The sequence below is a fragment of the Calidris pugnax genome, unplaced genomic scaffold (assembly GCF_001431845.1).
Source record: "Calidris pugnax isolate Ruff unplaced genomic scaffold, ASM143184v1 scaffold54, whole genome shotgun sequence".
NCBI lineage: Eukaryota > Metazoa > Chordata > Aves > Charadriiformes > Scolopacidae > Calidris > Calidris pugnax.
The window spans coordinates 6,311,582-6,331,417 of NW_015090864.1; the positions used below are offsets into that span (position 1 = coordinate 6,311,582).

At 37.5% G+C, this 19,836-nt stretch overlaps 1 protein-coding gene across 15 annotated transcripts in view; it reads right to left on the reverse strand.

The window, feature by feature from the left end:
• The window catches only part of KMT2C (lysine (K)-specific methyltransferase 2C), a 216,066-nt gene that overhangs the window by 45,209 nt on the left and 151,021 nt on the right, over nucleotides 1-19,836 (reverse strand). For 10 of the 15 annotated variants that reach the window (XM_014944922.1, XM_014944919.1, XM_014944921.1 and 7 more), the window contains 13 exons: nucleotides 19,577-19,735; nucleotides 17,603-17,722; nucleotides 14,906-15,036; nucleotides 13,212-13,398; nucleotides 7,604-7,708; nucleotides 7,199-7,246; nucleotides 5,901-6,038; nucleotides 5,717-5,749; nucleotides 5,515-5,634; nucleotides 3,268-3,406; nucleotides 2,780-2,994; nucleotides 2,568-2,641; nucleotides 11-193 (listed from right to left, as the gene is read on the reverse strand). In XM_014944922.1, the coding sequence (XP_014800408.1) occupies nucleotides 11-193; nucleotides 2,568-2,641; nucleotides 2,780-2,994; nucleotides 3,268-3,406; nucleotides 5,515-5,634; nucleotides 5,717-5,749; nucleotides 5,901-6,038; nucleotides 7,199-7,246; nucleotides 7,604-7,708; nucleotides 13,212-13,398; nucleotides 14,906-15,036; nucleotides 17,603-17,722; nucleotides 19,577-19,735 (1,652 nt within the window). The remainder of the gene's footprint in view (nucleotides 1-10; nucleotides 194-2,567; nucleotides 2,642-2,779; nucleotides 2,995-3,267; nucleotides 3,407-5,514; nucleotides 5,635-5,716; nucleotides 5,750-5,900; nucleotides 6,039-7,198; nucleotides 7,247-7,603; nucleotides 7,709-13,211; nucleotides 13,399-14,905; nucleotides 15,037-17,602; nucleotides 17,723-19,576; nucleotides 19,736-19,836) is intronic. The other 5 variants (XM_014944923.1, XM_014944920.1, XM_014944925.1 and 2 more) reach the window with 3 other exon arrangements.

Here is a 19,836-nt window from a genome sequence, read left to right on the forward strand (position 1 = left end):
TGTAACACACCTGTCTGAATTTCCATTCCTGCTCGTGTTCTGATTCCCTCTGTTTTAATGGATCTTTAAAGAGGTCGGAGTCGATGCGTGAGCTCGGATCAATGCTATCCTGTTGCTGCTGCCTTTTCATGGAGTCATTTGACATCTGTACTTTATTGATGCGCAAAGCAGCTCTATTATCTCTGGCTTTTTGCTGGGAAAAGATAAAAAAAAAGGTAGTTAGCCTTATTTTCTTCTACGTGTGAACACTGCATCTGTTATTTCTACAAAATCTATCACCAAATTATTTGTACAGCCTGCCTTCAACACATGCATGCTCGTGTAAACTAAATTATGCACTTTAAAAGGAATTGCAAACTGAAAATATTTCATCTTTATAGAAATTCTGTTTTCCATACATGGAAAGAACTAATGAATTATTAGCAGTAGAGGTTTACTATATATTAGAATGTGTGTTCAGGTGTGTTGTGCCAAGAAAGCATGAAACCCACCAGTTTACCCTTCAAATGGCATACTGGTGTGGTCTGCAGTCTGAAGACAACAGCACAGCAGATGATGTTTGGATCAATAAAGGCCACTAATGTGGAGAACTTCAATGACAAGAAAAATACGGTCTACTCCATTAAATAGCCTCTATAGATCTCAGTCTGTGTTAAGTTAGCAGTATAAACATAGGATACAGACTTATGGATCAGGAAAAATTGGATGAAAGAACAGCAATTCCTCTTCAATGAGGCATTTTACAGCCGTAGTGACACTTTAAAGCATCTAATGGAAGTTTCAAAGAGTCTGTTTTACCACCAATCTAGGATGTGATTCCTTTTCTGAATCAAACCCTCACATCTTCTTTTTCACAATTTTATTTGCAGTTGTCAAGTAGGGGTTGCCTAGCAGAAAAGGCTTTAATCCTTCCCCTCCAACAATGACACACTGACATGGATGAGAGCACCAGTGGCACAGCAGCAGAAAAATTAGTGTCATTTTCCCCTATAAGTGATGAGATTGTGCGTACTAAGGAAAGTAAAAAGCCTACAGTGAAAATTTACTAACACTTTTCTGAATTTCATTTCTACGGTAGCCTTTACTCATCCTCACAGAGTGGAAGTCCCTCAGGAGAGGTACCACAGCAGCTTCTTGAGCGCACAGCGCCAGGAACACTACCAACAGCTGAACAGCAAGAGAGCATGAACTGTAATTTCTGTGAGGAAATAACTGCTTCTTGCTTTGAAAGTACTCATGTGTGCATGCACCCTCCTCCCAAACATGAAAGAAATAAGTTTTGCAGGTGCTTTTTGGATATCCATCAGGAGAATAGGACTGCATTTGTTAAGAATAATGAAAAAGAAAAAAATCAGTAATAGAAATAATTGTAAGCAATAAATGTCTGGATAAAAATCCACCCATGTAAGTGGACAGTGTTTTATAAATACTACACAGGAGGAATCACCAAGATTAAATGTAGCACGGACAAGAAGACCTTGGGATCCAAAGGTGCTGTAGTTACAGGCCTGAATCACAAGCAGAACAATGACGATGCCTCAGTGATACAGATAAGACAATAAAGCATTATCCTTTCAAGTGGAAAGGGGTTCAGAAAGATCAAGAATTCCACTTCCCACACCGAGTCTGGGGTAATGATTTATCACCTGAAAGCTGTCAGAAAGATAAGGGGATTTTGTAATTTGTACAGTAAGAGATTATGTTGGTACTGTTAAGCTCCGAGTCATCAACATATCTGGGAATCAAATTTGCTTACTAATGGGACAATATTAAAAAAGTGCAGGTGGGGGGAGGCTAGGAGACTGAAAACATAACCCTGCAAAATCCACAGAATCTACAAAGTCAGAATGATTATCTGATTGCTGTTGTGAAGAGACAAAGAAGAGAACCAGGAGAGTAACTCCAGAGAGCTACCACAAATACGTGTGTTCACTTGACTCAGATATGAAGATGATGAACGCTTTTGGAAAGAAAAATGGAGTCCTTCACGTCCCCCACAAGACGGAAGATAGCAAAAGAGTAAGCAATGAAAGGGAAGAGTAGGACAAGAACACAGGAGTAGAAGAAAATGAGGACAGCAGGGATGTTAGCACTGATGTCACTAGAATGGGTAGTTCAACAGGTGAAAGACTTCAGCAACTCTAATGGAGAAAAAAAGGAAAGATTAGTGAGAGGGTAAGAGGAAAGAGAGGAAAGTCACATAATGATTTGTTATTATCCTTCTGAAGAAATTGGTGAGAACCTGTGCAGAAAGACAGAGCAAAAAAAACTTAAGGCATGAATCAAAAGTAGTAAAGAGGCAGTGGGAACCACAAATGTTCTTGTCTCAGCCGATACCTTTAGATTGCACAACACTAATACAGTTTATTCGAAGACTGAAAAGCAAAGAATACAGGTAGAAATATTCAGAGTTAGAAATTAAATTACAAAGGCATTCTTGAAGTATCACAGTAAGTGAACTTTCACTAACCCTAGAACTTAATTTATTTTAAAAAAACGAGTGAAAACCTCATAAATGAAATACATGTTTGCTGGAAGTATGTGAATGCAGGTGTAATTGTTCTTACCACATACGGAGCCCTCTCCTGTGAGCTTGCTTTCCTCCACAGTTTAGCAATCTGCTTCACTCTTGTAGCCCAGTCTGCAATCAAAAGATGTGTTAATACAAAAGGCTTTGTGTATTTAAGTCTACCAAATTACTAAGTCTATTTTACAGCCTTTTAAATCAAGATGCATAAATTGCTACAAAATACTTAAATTTATTCAGTAAATCACTCACCCGGGAATTCTTCCTTCAGGTTAGGGAAGTTGATGTTTGTATAGAGAACAGGTGCTACTGTTGCCATTTCACCCAAAGCTTCTTCTTTTTCCCACTTCAGGGTGCTTCTTTGAGCATTGGACATCGTATCGCCTTCAGCTTCCAAAGGTGGAGCAGATGGTGCCCATGAGCTGTTGGGATCACTCACCATTGGATTGAACGCTGGATTCTTATCCCTACGACAAACCAGAAAAGCGTTTTTTGTTTTATAGATAGATTGTTCTCAATATATTAAAAAAAAAAAAAGAAAAAAAATTAGTAAAGTGCTTATTCTGTTTGTTATTTCAGTACTGAATAGTCTGCAAGACTGTAGAAATTTTTGCAGTGGCTGTCAAGAACTAAACAATTAATACTAATAATGTCACGGTATCAGTAACAACATCACCCTCCAAGTGATAAACGCTAAAAAATAGCTATTTTTTAATTTTTTATTTCCCATCTTGACTTACCTGGTGTCAGTGTATGGCTGCTGTGTAATGGGAGAGAAGGTGCCCAGCCCACCTCCTGGCGTCAGAGCCGCATGAGGGAGATGAGGGTTGGGGCCAATCAGACCGTTCATGAGGGGCACTCTTGGAAACGCATTCTCTCCTGGAAAGAAGAAGTTCAAATTATTGTTTTAAAGGGTGATTACTTTTAAGGTAGAGGCATTAAGTTCTTTTCAGTGAAAAAATGATGACTCACCTAATGAAAAACTAATTGTTTAAAATTTTATAGTACTAAACCTTACATTTTTTGAAAAGATTTTAAATAAGTTTAAAATGCTACAAACTTAAAGGATTCTTTTCTACTGTATCACATCCCAGCACAGATTTATTTTTTTCTTGCCTGAAAAATCAGGTTTTTTTAAAATGGATTTCCAATACTTTTGCAGTAGCCCATGCTATGTACTGCACTTTATATAGAGGTATATTCTTAAAGGCTAACGGTCTGTCATATTTTTTATATCCAGATCCAAGCAGCAAACATGGAGAAGGTTGTTTTCAGTCTTTGCAGAATTATCATTAGTCACCTGAATTAAACATCTTCTCTTCTGAGACTTCTGAGCAGTGTACCAAAGTAAGCCTCATTATCTACTAACTCCTTAATTTGTAACCAATGAAAGAGATATATCTAGCCAAATGAGCATCAGGATTTTCTAATTAAATGTCCAGCCTAGCAGTATGAAGGCAGAAAATTTTATTTATTTGATTACAATATTACAAATGTGGGACAGTAGATTCATCCTAGCAGATGGTATTTGCAGATGTTCCTACATAGAATTAACAATGGCCTTTGAATCTCTGCCACTTAAGTGCAATTATAATTTTTCCCAGTATTTTCTTAAAAGCACAGAAGTAGCTCAGGAATTAGATGCAACTCTAGGATCACACTGTATCATTCTCTCATGCTTTAGGAGACTGTCTTCTGACCTACAGGTTATATACACATGCAGCAAGTGTAGTTTGCATGAAAATAACTTAAAATTTAAGAGAGCATGCTTTATTATAGCTGCTAAATAGGTATTATACAGTAACTGTGAAGACCTGGCAACCCAACAGGATGGAGAGCCAGGCCACTGGTTCACACTGTAGGATCACATGTCTTTATGAGAAGACAGCATTAATTTTATTTGAAATTGCTGAAAACTTGATGCAAGCTTCCCCACTACCGAGGCATTTATCTCACAGAAACACGGGGATTGTTACACCGTAACTGAACTGAATTATAAATCTAAAACTCTGTAACTGTGGGAGTTCCCACAGGGAGAAGTTGAACAATCGCACAGAGCTCAAATGCTGAAGGTATCTCCAAGTACTCAAGTAACTGGGAGACAGGCAATGATATCTATATTATCTTTTCCTTTAAATCATCTCATTAGTTGCTTTAAACTCTCTCCTTTCTAAGACTTTTTGAAGTCTTTCCTTTTTATGGAAATCTATCCAACTAGGAAACTAATAATTTTTCTTCTTATGATTAATTCACTGGTGAAATCAATTTGCATAACTACTTTTTGTAGTACCAGTATAACAGAATGGGTACTCTTTACACGAGCTCAGGGAAAAATCCACTAGAGGTGATGCCTGATGAGAAAAGAGTGCTTTTAATTATGCTCACACATTCTGCTAAAAAAAAATAAATAATGCTGCTCTACCGGTAACAACAATAAATAAAACCCATCTGCCCCTTGCTTTCAATATACGAGCAACAACATGCTTTATCAACTCATGATAATTCTAGAAGTAACAAATAAAATAAATTATAACCTCCCAGATACTTTTCAGAATTACTTAGCCGACTAGCTAATACGATAAACTGAATTCTTAAAGGAAATTAAGACTCAGTAAATCGTTGTTATACAGACTCTTTCCTTACCCCTGAGGAGGTACTCAAAAGTAATTAAAGAGTAAATTCAGAAGAGAATGCATGCTTTATCACAGACAAGTTTCAAATCTATGGAAGTGTCAGCTAAAGTAAAAGCTCTAGTACGTCAGAAAATCTAAAATAAGTGTCCTTTTCTATTAGCAGTATTTATGTGCATGTTAACTACATACCCCGTTCAGAACAGTTTTACAATGAAGTTTCATAAATTAACAATGGCAGATCCCACAAATTAACAACAGCAGAAAGTAAGGTGTGTCCTATGTTCTCATCAGTATTTGAAAGATGCACAACTCTCCTACCAGGCTGCTGTTTTCAATAGTAACACAGGAACATACCTTGACTGTGCAAAGACATGAGCTGTGGTGGAGGGGGAGGCTGTGGCAAAGGAGCTGGCTGGGTGGTTGCTGGGCTTAATACAGCTGTGAACAAATCTTCAACATCCTTTCCTCCTAGCTCTGCAAAAACACTGGGCATGAGTTGGCTGGCATTGTTTACAAACTGGGTTTTATAAAAGACAACAAAGATTAGAGCGCGTACCTGGGATTTTGTACAGTTTGCCAAGAATAGCACCTGGTGGACAAAGTAAAAAAAATACAATAAGTAATCAACAATAGATGCAATAAAGTTAATGTTACAATACATAGATAAGTAATTTGAGAAAAAAAGAGAAGATTTCCACTTAAGTTTTCTAGATGACCAAGATCAAGGACAAAAAAATTACCATCTGTGACCATTTTGTCTAGTTCTGGACTGAGGATTCCATCCAACTGTTCTTCACTCAGTGGCCGTGAACTCTGGTTGACATTCGGCTGAGGCAGAGAAGAAGGATCATCAGAGATGGGACCGATGTCCAATCCAGCTGAAGGAAGAAAGAATATCGAGTTAGACATAAAGAGTAACATTTATTGGTGTAGGATAAAGAGAATAATTTTATTTTTTTTTTCCCTAGAGCTGAGCTATCAAATAAACCAAGACTTCTTAAGACTTGAAAGGTAAAGCAAAATAAGACATTCATTTGAAAAAGTAAACAAAACTGTCCACTATTTACCTCCAGTTTACTGTATCATTTGAGGAACAGTAATTGAATAGAATGCAACTGGGAGAACAGGAAATAAGACTACTGTGTTTAGGTACAGCATGTTTTTGAGTGTATGGTTTTCAGTATATAGCTCCACTACAACTATTTTTCACATTTTAAAAACAATGACACCAGTAGTCAATATGGTTCATCCTCACGTACCTTAAGGTTTACCCGAGATGTTCTTATTACATTAAATAGCTACTGAAGTGCTGCTAAAGTGTGGTCAGTGTCAAACAAGTTATAGCAGTTTCTGTTGCAAAACCAACTACTGAATATTCTGGGTTACCTTAAACAAAGTGATTTGTTGGTACTGAGAAAACATAACTTACTACATATATTTCCTAACATCTTTTACAAGTCAATAAATGTCTCAAATGAGAAAGTTTTGAAAAAAAGAACTACACACTTCAGTACTTAAAATATATTTCTGTATTAGGTATCAAATAAAAACAAATTTAAAATAATGAAACATGCCATTCTACTTATTGTCAACCTGTGGACATCAGTGGTGGACATCATCCAGTGGAAACAAAAACTGATGCTGACTGCTTTATTCATGCTTTAATATACTCACATTGTTAACAAGTTTTTAATTCACAAAGGATACCACTACGATAAAAACTACACACTACTACTAGAAGTAATACTAAAATTAACAGTGGCAGCAAGAAAATGCATGGGTTTGTATCATGAAACACAAAATCTCAGGAAGGTTTCTAAAAGCTGTAAGCAAAACTTTATGCAGTTCTCTTAAATGCGGAGTGCAGAGTTTACAGGTCGTGTTAGACTCAAACACCACAGAAAGAGTGGGAAATGAAAGCATGAATTAGTGACAGGGTAAAGGAGTACTAGTTTCTACACATGCAGTTCTTTCAGCTAAAACCACTAGGAAAGATGACTACTTCTAACCATGGATCATCCATTGTTTAGTTTCTTACCAAATGGGGAGGGTGAGTTCTCAACCTGGAAAGTGCATAAATCAAGACCTACAGGACCCAAACCAGATAAAATGGATGATTATAACACGAAAACAAAAAAAAAAAAAGTAAAGAAAAAGCTGCATGCTGAAAAAAGCTACGCAGGTATGGCAGACAACGGCAGCTACATTTTATTCTCTCTTAAGCAGCAAAGCAAAGAGCCAAGTAAAACAAAATGTTGAAAAGGCTGGGGATTATTTTTGGTAGAAGACAAAAAAAAAAAAATCATCTCAAACCAAGGTATTCTTAAGATATGAAAATTGTATCCAAAATCACCTAGAGCACAACCTATAACACAACAAAGACATCTATAATAAAGAGAAAGAAAGAAAACAAATACTGGAGAGACCTCATAAACATACGTACCCGAATGATCTCCAGACTTTACCAAATCATCAGAAAGTATTCCCAGAATATCATCATCAGTATTTAAGACCTCGGAAAGATCGGCTAAAGGATCGTCGGTGCTACCTGTATAAGATGCAAGAAATAAAATCAACCAGTCACGGCATCGATACGTGGCTTTGGTGATGTGCTGTAGCTTGAGCTATGAACTCAAACACAGATTTACCAGCTCGAGGGCCATGTGTTATGTACCTCAAGTCACTCTGGAGTGACAGACTGTACTGACCACCCATCCCCAACAATTCACTTCTCTGGGCACCTTCACATGCAGATATCGTTTGGTATTTTCTCTGATACAGTAAAAGTGAAAATGTAATCAGTCATGAAGAGAGACTGGATGATTTTAAGGAAAAAAAAACAACCCAAGATCTATTAAGAACTTGCAACCTTGAAGACGCAAAGACCTATAAACGTAAAAGTCAATAAATAGGTTTTATAAAGGATACATCTCACAGCAAATCAACAGGGAATATTTAGACACCAAAAAAAAAAAACCCACAGAAGGTAAGAAAGTAATCAGTTACTTCTCTTACCACCTCTATCTTTCTCAAGACTACAAAGAAACCACTTACTACACCCTGATGGGAAAGTAAAACATAAGAGTCAAGGAGCAATAGTATGGAAATGGAAATTGGAGATGCTATTTTTAAGATCAGAAGAAATCCTGAAGAAGTGAGAACAGCCAGAGGTAGAAATGTCATGTTTGTTTGTTGTCTAGGAAAAACTGGCCTGGTCCTAGGAATAAATTATTTAATATTAAATAATAAATTCTGGATATGATTATCTTCTTGACATCCAATTCATTAGAGAGAATTGACTCCAAATGGCCCATCTGGTTTTATTAACTAGTTTTTTTAGGACTATTACAGATGTGCAACATTTGAAGAAAATCGTTTAACAAATAAATAGAAGTTGAGAAAAACATTTTTCAGAAAAACTGCAGACTATCATGACTACATGAGCAATCACTGCAAGACCAATGAATCATGAAGAGATGGTAAAATACATAAATACACACAGAATTAAACAGGGAAAAGGGATTAATACAAATCATACAATGTACAATGTGGAAAACAAATACAGGCAGGTTGCAGAGGGACCAGAAAGTCGATGAGCAAACACATATTTCATAGATAAACAGGTTATCTTTCCCACTATTCAAACCTAACTGGCCCAGGAAAGTATTTCTAGCTTAATTCAGAGGTCTGATGCCAAGGATGTACTTATATCATGAGGCTACTTTCCAAGCTGCTACATCTTACAGTGATTTAAGTGTTCCTTCTGCTGTGTTTCAGACATACTTTTCCCTTCTACCATTACTGAAAGTCAAAATGAAAATTACTCTTCTTCACTTTACTATTTTTATTCTTTATTTTTATCCTTTGCAATGCAGACAAGATGATAACATTTTAATTTAATCCTATTTTATCTTTGCCATTCAACAAGAGTGGATCATTGTGCCAGTGCAGACCAGTCCATTTACAGGCACATAAAGAATATGGCTTCTATTGATACCAGGAAAAGTATTTAAAAGTGCCTCAAAACCACATCACTTCATGGGTATAGTTATTTTGTGTACCTGATAAAAACTACTACAAAATGTAAGCTTTTAAGCAGAACCTAGTTTTGGGGGCTTGGTTTTGTAGGGGGTTTTTGGTTTCAGGGGGTTTTTCTTTGCGTTTTTTTTGTTTGGTTGGTTTGGTTTAGTTTTTTTTTTTGTTGGTTTGTTGGGTTTGGCTCTTTTTTAGATACTTGTTTTCCTTCTGGTGATTTGTCTAATATCAATTATGCAAGTAACTAACTAACACCAGGCACTGGAAGGCGATGTTAATGACCTCAGCTGGCTGGTAGGCAAAGGGTTGATTTTAGCTCTTCTTTAACCCTCCTCAATTCCTACTGGAAGGCAGGAGGGAGAAAAATGCCCTTATGAAGGAATTACCAAGATTTTATTAGCAGCCTTTAATTCTTCTGTAGTATTTTATATTATGATGGTTCTCTCCATTGCACTTAATAATGTGCTTGGGAACAGTCCCTAAAAATTCAACTTCTAATTTGAATATAAATATATTTAATAAGTAGCTAGAAAGAGCTCAGGTGGAAAGATATAGCTGAAGAGTTTACCACCCATGGCTATAAACTGGCCATGAATAAAGTCAAGCTCCTGACTAAAATTAGAGGGCTCCTAACTATTAAAGCAATCAGATTCTGTAATGGCCTTCCGATTAGTAGGTTGGAAAAAAGCTACCTGCTTTCAGCATGGACCTTGTTATATCTATAAAAAGGCTGAGTTTTGGTGACAGAAGAGGGCTATACTCTATAATCCATAAGTTTTGTATGAGACATCTAATCTAAAGCATATTTTTATATTTTCTTCTATTTTTTTCCCTCATTCTAATTCCATGTGTGCTAAATATTATCTTGGAAACAACTAAATCACTTTAGTCAGCTGCTTCAGATCAGAATCAATAGCTGGATGACATCTGCTGCCAAACAAATAGCTCAATACTGCTCATTAATTTGACTCTTTCAGAATGGAGATGAAAACTAAGACAAAGCAAAATGGAAAATAATTTGCTTGTAATGCTGGATCTCTAAGAGAGCACAGTTCTAATCCTATCTCCTGATCCTGATTCCTCCAATGCTTTTACTTTTATTTACTTGTGAAGTTCTAAAATGACAAAACCACCTCTCCAGAGGTGGTTTAATCATGCAATAACGTATCTAGTTATAAAATGTCCCAGCAGCATTCGAATCAGCTGCACAGAGATTCAGATGACTCCTCTCCTTTTGTCTAGGAAGAATTTCTTCAGCATTCTCTGGAGACCCTACCTGAACAGATGACTTTTTCAGCATCCCTAGAAAAAATACACTGACTTTAAGCTATTTCAAACTAGAGGAAGGACCTCATTGCCAGAGACTTCACAGAATGCACCTCACCAGGTGGCTGCTTTTTCATCAGAGACACCCAGGCCAAGAAACTCAAGAGAGACGTGGACAGTCCTCAGACCACTCAGGATGCAAGAGATCCCAATCACCGCCTTCAGCTGCACCCAGGAACAGCCAGGGAGACCCTGGAGATGGGTGCTCTGTGTTCCCATTGAGAAAGCCTTCACACTCTGCTCCAGCCCTGACTTGGAAATAATTTGAAGGGTTGGTCATGTGCAGAACAGACTGCAGTGTGCCACATGTTATTTAAAAAAAAAAAAATCAAAGGAAAGGTAAGTTTTGTAACTGGAAATAAAACCTGCAACCTCTTTTCCAGATGGAAATCAGGACTGGGAACCAAAAGCTCACTTCAGTCACAGTTACTAGTAATTAATAGCAAACAAAGGACTCCAAACCCCCAGCTCTGCCAGTCCTCATCACTACTGCAATCTCGTCTGGCAAAAGCTTCAGTTACCCTTAACCAAGCTCAAAGAATAAATAGTCAGAGAACGTGCCACTGAAATGTCTGTCAGCTCATGAGCAGACTGAACACATCACTGTTCAACCCTCTAGCAGTCCCATGCACATCCTGAAAAGCAAAGCTGATAGAGTAACGTCCTCCTTAGATGCTTGAGAGCTCTTTGGAAGATGAACAAGTCTCTTAATCCTGTGACAAAATGAGTGGAGTTTCTAAGAGATTAACATCTTCCTTGTGGAAAAGACCTGTCTGGTTAAGCAAGGACTCTCACAGGAGTCAGCAATCGCTGGGAGAAATGGCACTGTAGGAAAATAACACAGTCGGTAACAATATGGTCCTAACAGGCTGCCAGTGCAGGGAATAAAGCAGTTCATGATGTTCCTGCTTCAAAGCCAGGTCTGTATCAAAAAGGCAGAAACATCACAGGGGCCCTGGGACACCGTTCTCTGCTCCAGCTCCTCTGTGAGAGCAGCCAGACGGGAAGATGGGACCGGCGGTAGCTCAGCAGTTGGCCAATTCACCGGGGTCTCCACCACTCAACCAGAATCTGTCCCTCTCACAGTGGGGAAATAACCATCTCCCACAAAGTCACAGTGAAAGAGTTAAGAAAAATTGCACTGGAACTGATCAATACTGGCAGATGACTTCACCCACTGGCGCTCCAACTACAACAAACAGCTCCGTCTGGACACAATTTTGGCTGGAAATCTGAACAGTTGAGAGACAATTGTTGAGAACATTCCTATGGCCAGAAAGTACAGTCCTCTGAGTCTCTCATATAAAATAGGAAAAGACAGTAGGTTACTCACTAAAACTTTTGCAAGTGATTTATTTATTAGTAGCCACTCCGTTATGATTTATTTCTGAGTAAGGAGAGGAAATGACAAAGTCTTACAACTTTGTTTATTCACAAAGAAAAGGTTTTTTAAAAATTCTTTTCAAACTTTGGAAAAGAGAACATTAAATTAGCATCAAGTTCATGAAGTTCTAAGACCTTATACTGCCATAATACATGAACATTGGTGACTTTTATCTTGCGGTTGGGTAGGCCAACAAAGACTTGGGAAGCCGTATTTCTCTGGCTTCAAAAGGATGCTGGGGTGAAAAAGAGTCTATTGGAGCATATTTTCTTGCAGTGTTGGAACCAATGAAACACAGACCTTGAAAACACTCCATTTGCAGTGGTTTCCCCTTCAGGGGAAGTTAACTTTAGTATTCTCTATTACTCACAATTTCAAGTGTATAACGAACAATGTTTAATTGTAACGTAAGCTTTTGCTGTTCATTTAGCAGATTTTCACTGGGTAACAATCACAAATAAGTGACCTCTCTTCAAATGACTCTCTGGACACGGGAAACTCTATCAATGTGTGTAAATGTTTTTAGATGGAAAAACTTGTGAGGATGAGCTGAAACAAGCCACAACTTGACTAAATTAACATAAGAAACAATCACAGTTTTAAAAAGATACAGAATGGTAAGACACCTCTAGCTAACAGCACATACTACAAGACCCAAAGAAAAAAAATAATTTGGAGGGGATAGTGAGGATTTAGCTTTTAATTGCTCCTTTGTGTGAAGCTGCTTTACAACCCTCTGGCTATTTGCAAAACTCTCAGCAGTACCTTCAGTAAGGTTTTGCAATAGCAAAAGCAGAAGATTGCCTAAGGGCTACAAACTGTACCTGGAAAGGTCACTCATGTTCAGAAAGGACATGGTGAACCAAAAATTCCGAGGAGACTGGCAACCTAAAATAAGCTAAATCTTAAAAGAAAATAAAAGTTGGATGATATTGATCCAACTAGATTGATTCACTAGACTAATAAAAATATCTTTTAATTAAGATTATTTTTGTTTTCTTCTATAGTGGATCTGTACGCTTATTCTTACACAGAATTAATTTTCATGGATTTTATAGACATGGATGTTACAGTAAAGGAGTTTAAGAGCTGCATTAAGTGCCAACTGTTGCACCATCCACTGCTCTTTCTGAAACAGCTGAAGCCCTGGACCTGAATATCAATGGTTATCAAAACCTCACAAGGACAGTTAATATACAGAATGCTGAAAAAGAAATCAGATAAACACTCTGAGAAAAGTGGAAAAGCCCCAGTTGCAACAACAAAACCAAACTACTGAATTATCACTAACTTTAGCTTTGTATACCTTGAGGTCCCAGTTTTGCCTGAGCTGGGGTGGAGGTTGAGCTAAGAAGGGGGTCAGATGAAGGATCCAGGAAATTGGTGGCCAGATTCGTTTTACACGAGAGTGGAAGCGATTCTTCAGGTAAATTATCAAGGCTCATCTTGTTTTGTCTACTGGTATCTAGTAGGTCTTTCCCAAAGAAAGCTTCCTGCAAAGAAGACAAAATGATTGAATGTACAAACCATACTTTATTTGTTGAAACAGTTGGGTAAACGGCAAAGTTAAAATTAAAAGCCAGTGATTACAAGAAATATAAAAATACAGTCTCAGTCTCACTCTCCAGTATGGCAGTATCTCCAGTCTATGGGGTGTGCATACAGTGGATACAACTTACCTGAGATAACTACATTATTAATATTTTATGATTAAATTCAAACCTTAAATTAAAAAAAATGAAAATGTAGTCTTCCTCTGTATATGTGGCACAGTGTACAGATACAGTGTTACTATATATCACAAGTTTTTCAGTATTTAAAATATTTCTCCTCGCACAAAAAGCACAGCTGCAGAAGGGGAATATTACTGAGCAACTTCATCAAGGCCACACAAGAAGTTTATGAAAAACATGCAAGCTCACTGTGGTCCAAATTCTAGAACAACCATACGCTGCACTTCACACAAAATCATCCTGACATTGAACTGCAGTAACAAAACAACCAAAGATGTTTAACTCACATTAGTATCTTTTAAAATATTATAGAACAGGTATCACTCATCTAACCCTGAGCACTCGGTGATTTGATAACAACCTATAAAGTTTTCAAGCCATTTTTTATTCACTATGTAAGAACTTTTTCTGTTTTCATGTATTCTTTAAAATCTTTATTTAGGATACAGCTGCTAAAAATAAAACTGAAGATAGACTTTTCAGTATCAGTTATTCCAACATCAGCAAAAGACGAATCTATGAAATATTCTGTGTTTTACAGGAGTAAAACGTATATTAAGAAAATAATATTTATCCTTATTAATCCAAAGGAAATATTGCTTAAGTATCTTCTTTCCAACTCATTCCCCCACTTATGAAATAGAAATTATTTTCAGACCGAGACTGTTGTCTCTCTCTGTCATATATAAACCAGTCAGTTTACGAACTGGTTGAAGGTAGGGAAGTTGCTCAATCAAATTAATATCCTGGTTATTATTCATGAGTGCTACCTCTTACCTGCTATGGACATCAGAGAATTAACAGGGAAAGGAAGAACAGAAATTACTGTGGTAGGGAGATGCCGGGCACATAAAACCACAAAACTGTAGGAAAACAAGTGTCTATAATGTTCTATAATCTTCTGGAAAGGAAACGGAATGATCAGAAAATGGCATGATCAGGCTAAGACATCCTACAAAGTTGGATGGTGAAAACATCACGTGTCAGTTCAGAGTAAAAAGAAAGGCTACTTTCTCCCTCTTCTCCCCCTCTCAGAACCAGCAGAGATCCATACACTGAGAAATAACACCAGAGGACTGGAGATTTAACATAATCTATAGCTTTATGAACAAACTTAGGAATGTTCTTCACAGAAAACCCATTTCATTTGAATGACAAAATGGGGATCTGAAAAGAAACGTTAACGGTTTAAACAAACTATGAATCAAGACACATATAGATTAGGTTTTAAAAGATATTTACACAAGAAGTATACCAATAGCTTTACCTGCAAGTAGGCAGGAAAGGTTTCTTCGAGTTTATTTTTCTTTTTTCTGTAACGCTTTTTTATTTTCTCGGTACTTTCAGAAGCTGGGGTAGACTCCTCAACTGGAGTGTCTGGCAGCTGTTCTGTCCAACCTAAAAAGTAACATTCAGGCACAAATAAATAAAATACTTGGTATCTTGCTTGGAAGGTATAGCTGCAGCAAACCTAATGTATATTGCCCTCTACCTGGGTGCATGGGTTTACTGAGCATCACTCTAGATGTACTCTAAAGGTGCTTTTATCTTGTCAGCTGTGAACTGCCACCTGGTCATCTGGGCTCTAGGAGTAAGCAATCCCATCTGTGACACCACTCACATCGCTGCCTCGCTGGCTGAAGACAGAGCTTTAACTTTCCTATCTGCAAATCACCTAAGAAATTGGTAATTCGAGAGAAACTATAGGTGCCATTCAACCAGGTATTTGCAAGATAATTCCACTGAAGTAGTAGCTCCAAAATCATCAATGTTGAGTTACACATTAATCACCTTTCATTTTATACACTCATTTTTCTCAAATTAAAAGTAAAAATTATTATTTTTAGATCAAAGACTGTTGTATAAATAATGAACAGAATAGAAAAAGGAATCTATAACGAAATCCTTCAAGAAAAATTACACATTTATTCAGCTATCATATTGCAAAGTGGCCCTGTTTTTTCTAAATAACACAAAGGCACACAGTGCTCATCCATCATTCAGTATTTTATTCCAGCAGACCAGGGAAAATGCTGCAGGTAGAAGCAGAACTTTGTAAGTCCTGCTACTTCTGTCTTGCCAGACCTCATTACATGAAGTTAATGACCCAGGGGAGTTATTTAAGAAACTGTATTATTGTGGTAGTAAAATCAGCTGTGCTTTGTGCTGCAGTAATCTCCTGTACCATATTCAGAAGCCAAGGAGGGGAATGGGGCTCCCCAACACTGAGACCTCTGCAATGCTGGAGAGGGAGCTTTCGCAGAGAAAGAGGGTGGAAAACACCACGAGTAACAGAAAAGTTGGTCAGGCTGATGAGCACCGGCAGCTGAGAAGCAGGCTCTCAACAAGCCACGATGATTTAAAACATACAAAGATTTTGAGTTATTTTTTTCTTAACAAGCAATTGTGCCTAAGCATTAAAAAAAAAAAAAAAAAAACTCAAACTTTTAACTGAAGAATACTTGTTTTAAGAATAATGCTTCTTAACAATATGCATTGTACTGTTACCCGGAATGGGGAATTAACTTTTTAGCCAATTTTTTTTTTTTTAAATTTAAAGGAGCAGATCCCTAGAGAAACGAAAAGCTTTAAAGCAGAATTTTCAGCACTACCTGGAACAATGCAGTATACCACGCTGAAATAATATTTACAAAGCAGAAAAACATAGCTACAAGACTAGTATTATAGAGAAAACAAGCACTGTATCTGAATAGGGGACCTAGGTAGAACACTGGGTCACACTGATAAAGGAAACATTTGTTGGCTTCATTAAGTAGTTCTACAGATGCAAGCAAGGACAATACTCAACTATTAGTTTTTAATACTGCCTAGATGCTGCAGGAAAGATTGAGTCTGCACCATGTTGTAAAATATATAGCCAGAGACCAATCTGGCTCTAAAATGGTTAAAAACTCAATGGTTAAACAGAGAGGAGAGAAAAATGGCAGAAATCAAAAAGCTGTGGTATCAGCCAACCTTTAGAGAAGCAGCTGCCTCCTACTGACTTTATAGGAAAGAGGCGTGGAATTAAACATATTCTGCATCTCACCTTAATGATACTTTAATATTTTCTAGATTAGATAGCGTGAACAAATTCAGATGGATGAAATAATTTAGTCTAATCACACATCACAAGCAAGAGAACATGGCCCTTAAGTAAAATCTGACTTCTTGTTGAGTGCCCAATCTACCGAGTTACTACAGTGCCAGAAGGCATTACAGTGGCTTTGCCCTGAGAAGAGAGACCAGAGTGGGACCCTTCAGCCCTAGGAAAGACAACTGACAGGGCAATATGACACATACCTAGAAATTCTTTCCTTATTACAAATTAATCCGGAATTTTTTAATTTTTTATAATTATTTTTTAATCCTCTTTCGTAGCATAAAACAGAAGGGTAGCTTATAAACCTTTCAGATAGCCAATTTAAAATGAAAAGGAATTATTTCTTCATGCAACAATAGTATATAACTGAAATCACTAATATAGGATTCTCCAAAGCATAAACAGATACATAAAAATACCAGACGCATTTGTGGAACTGGTGAATATTAAAACTGATGGTCCAGATGACACCTTTGGATTAGGACTACATCTGGAGGAAGCTGTATCAGAAAGAGGACGGCTCTAAACCCACCTCATTTCTTACACTCCTGTCTTCTACTGGTCAAAGCCAGGCTAAAGAGAGCTCTGACACAACACAGCAGCCCTTACAATCCTCGCTATTTATCTCCCACAATAGCCTGCAACTCATTGTTTCAATTTCTTTGTAAATCATGGGCTTTGCTGAAATTGTGGGTATGCAGGAATGAGTATTTTCAGTTGAATTAATAGAGCCATCATGACAAACACAAAAAGCTTTTTCCTTTGTCGCACAACTCTGAAAAGAACTGTATGTTGATAAGTTGCATTATTTTTATTGCATTAAGCATGAATAAAAATTTAAAAACCAGTGTTTGCACGTACCTTCATCTCTGCCAGGCAACTGCTCAGAAACAGATCCAGAAGAATCTTTCCTGGAGAGAGATCTTTTGGTCTTCCCCTGCCCTGTACGACTTCTCTGACGTACCATAAATCCACCAATACCTAACAAGGAAGCAAAAATTCAATATATTGATTAAAAACTATGTTTCACAGTAAGAATGAAAGCCAAGATTATTCTGCAGGAAAAAGAGACTACTTAGAGACACGGTAGAGGTCTAAGAATGAATTTGATATACTTGAGGATATTTCATTCAAAGTTTCATGAAATACTTCTGAATTTTAACGTCTCATGAGTATATATGTAATTATCGAAAACGATCAGTATTTTAGGACTGTAAAACATCCACAAAAAGTTCAAATTACTAAACATGGCAACTTTCAGATGTTGGTTTTCCCGTCCTTTGGCAAGCAGATGAATTGCTAGAATTACAAGTCAATCTACCAAATGAAACCTATTAAAGAACCTTAAAGGACCATAAAAAAACTCTACAAATTGCCCTAGGGAGCCCACCACTCCAAATGACGGTACTACAGAAAGATGTATCACAAAATATAAAGAAAATTAAACAACATCATACTGCCTGCAACTACGGAATCCTCCTAGACATTGCCTGCAGTGCTTCTCATCCTTTACAGTTGGTGTGTGTGTATGCACATGCATCAGATTCAGGTTTGTTTCATTTTTCAGGGAAACTGTTGGCTGCAGAAAACTAACAGATGGCTGCTCAACTCATGATCCAAAACCACTCCGAGCAAATAAAACTCTCTTCTCCTGAGGACCCAGCAGTGGAAATAAATGGCTTATTGAGGTACGTTGCTCATAGAGATTAAGGAAATCTCTGTTAAGTGATGTGGGTTTGTACCACCATCTCCAATGGAAAGCATTATCCACATGGGCATGACCTGCTGAGACAGGGCTCTTACTCAGCAGGAGGGCAAAAGGTGGTATGAGAGAGAAGTGAGACTGGACCATGTTATAATTCCTATTTCCTTTCCTTCCTCCACTGTATCCCTTGCCTTCACATCCTCAATCATTCCATTGCCTCTGCTGCCCTCCCCTGCTGTCTCCATAACCAGAGGATACGGCCCCTTAGAGCAAGCAAGATGGTTATGACTGGCAAAAACACTATTTGTGACTGCAAAGACTACAATCAACTTCTTACCCACAGCAGCAGGAGTAGCTGTGTAATGAAACACAAAACCAACACGTAACACAGATTCTCAGACACGCCAAGGTCGGGGATACAGGGGCTCTTCAAAAAGCCAGGCGGTCTCTAAGCATCGCTTATTATCTTGGGTTCAGTTTTAGCCCTAATGAATCAGAGCTACCTCCTTTGGAGTCACTCAGGTACCTCTAGCTTTTTCTGTCTGGAGACAGCTCAAGTGTTTCAGCATCCAGGACTCACAGCTAATCCACAGTCAAGATAATTAAGAGGAGACTGCACTAAAAAATTAAAATAAATGAATTCACCCAATAACTGGATTCATCAAAATTCACTGGCAAAAGTCATCTGCAAATATTTGGTAAATTACTCTTAGTGTTTCAGAAACTAAGATACCTGCAAAAAGTTTTCTGAAGTTCAGATATTGCCAGATATACATCCATAAATACACACGCCCCCCAAAAACTGGCCTATCTCAATTATGTAAAATCAGCACATTCTCCCATCAAGTTACAAATCAATACAAGGTATAGATTTGAACTGCTAACCAGTAATTGACAGCATACTAAGAACAGGTGTACTACTGAGCAGCAACCTTTGGAAATGTATCTTGATAAGAGGACTAAAATTTATTTTAAACAGAACAGGGAGAAAAATAATCCAAAATCAACAATTAGCAGTGGAATACTTCAGAACTCCATGCTATTTTCTAATTATTTTTTTTTTAAATTAGACAGCAAAAAAGTATTAAAACAAACAATGGACACACAATCATAGAAATTATGCATCCTACCAGGTCTATATGGTTTTCGTTTTCTTTTTTTAATCCCATCAGCTCCTTCTGCCACTTTGGAATCATCATCCACAGCTTCCCGTTCTGGGCTGGAATCTGATTTTCCATCACAATCCATAAGATCACCTTCTGCAGAAAAGAAGCAATGGTAACTTTTCCCTGGAAAAGGGAAAGAAGGCATTTTTCCAGAATTTCTGCATCTGAACAATTTCTGAGAAACTGACTTAAGAATTACTAACAGATTTTTCAAAGCAGCGACA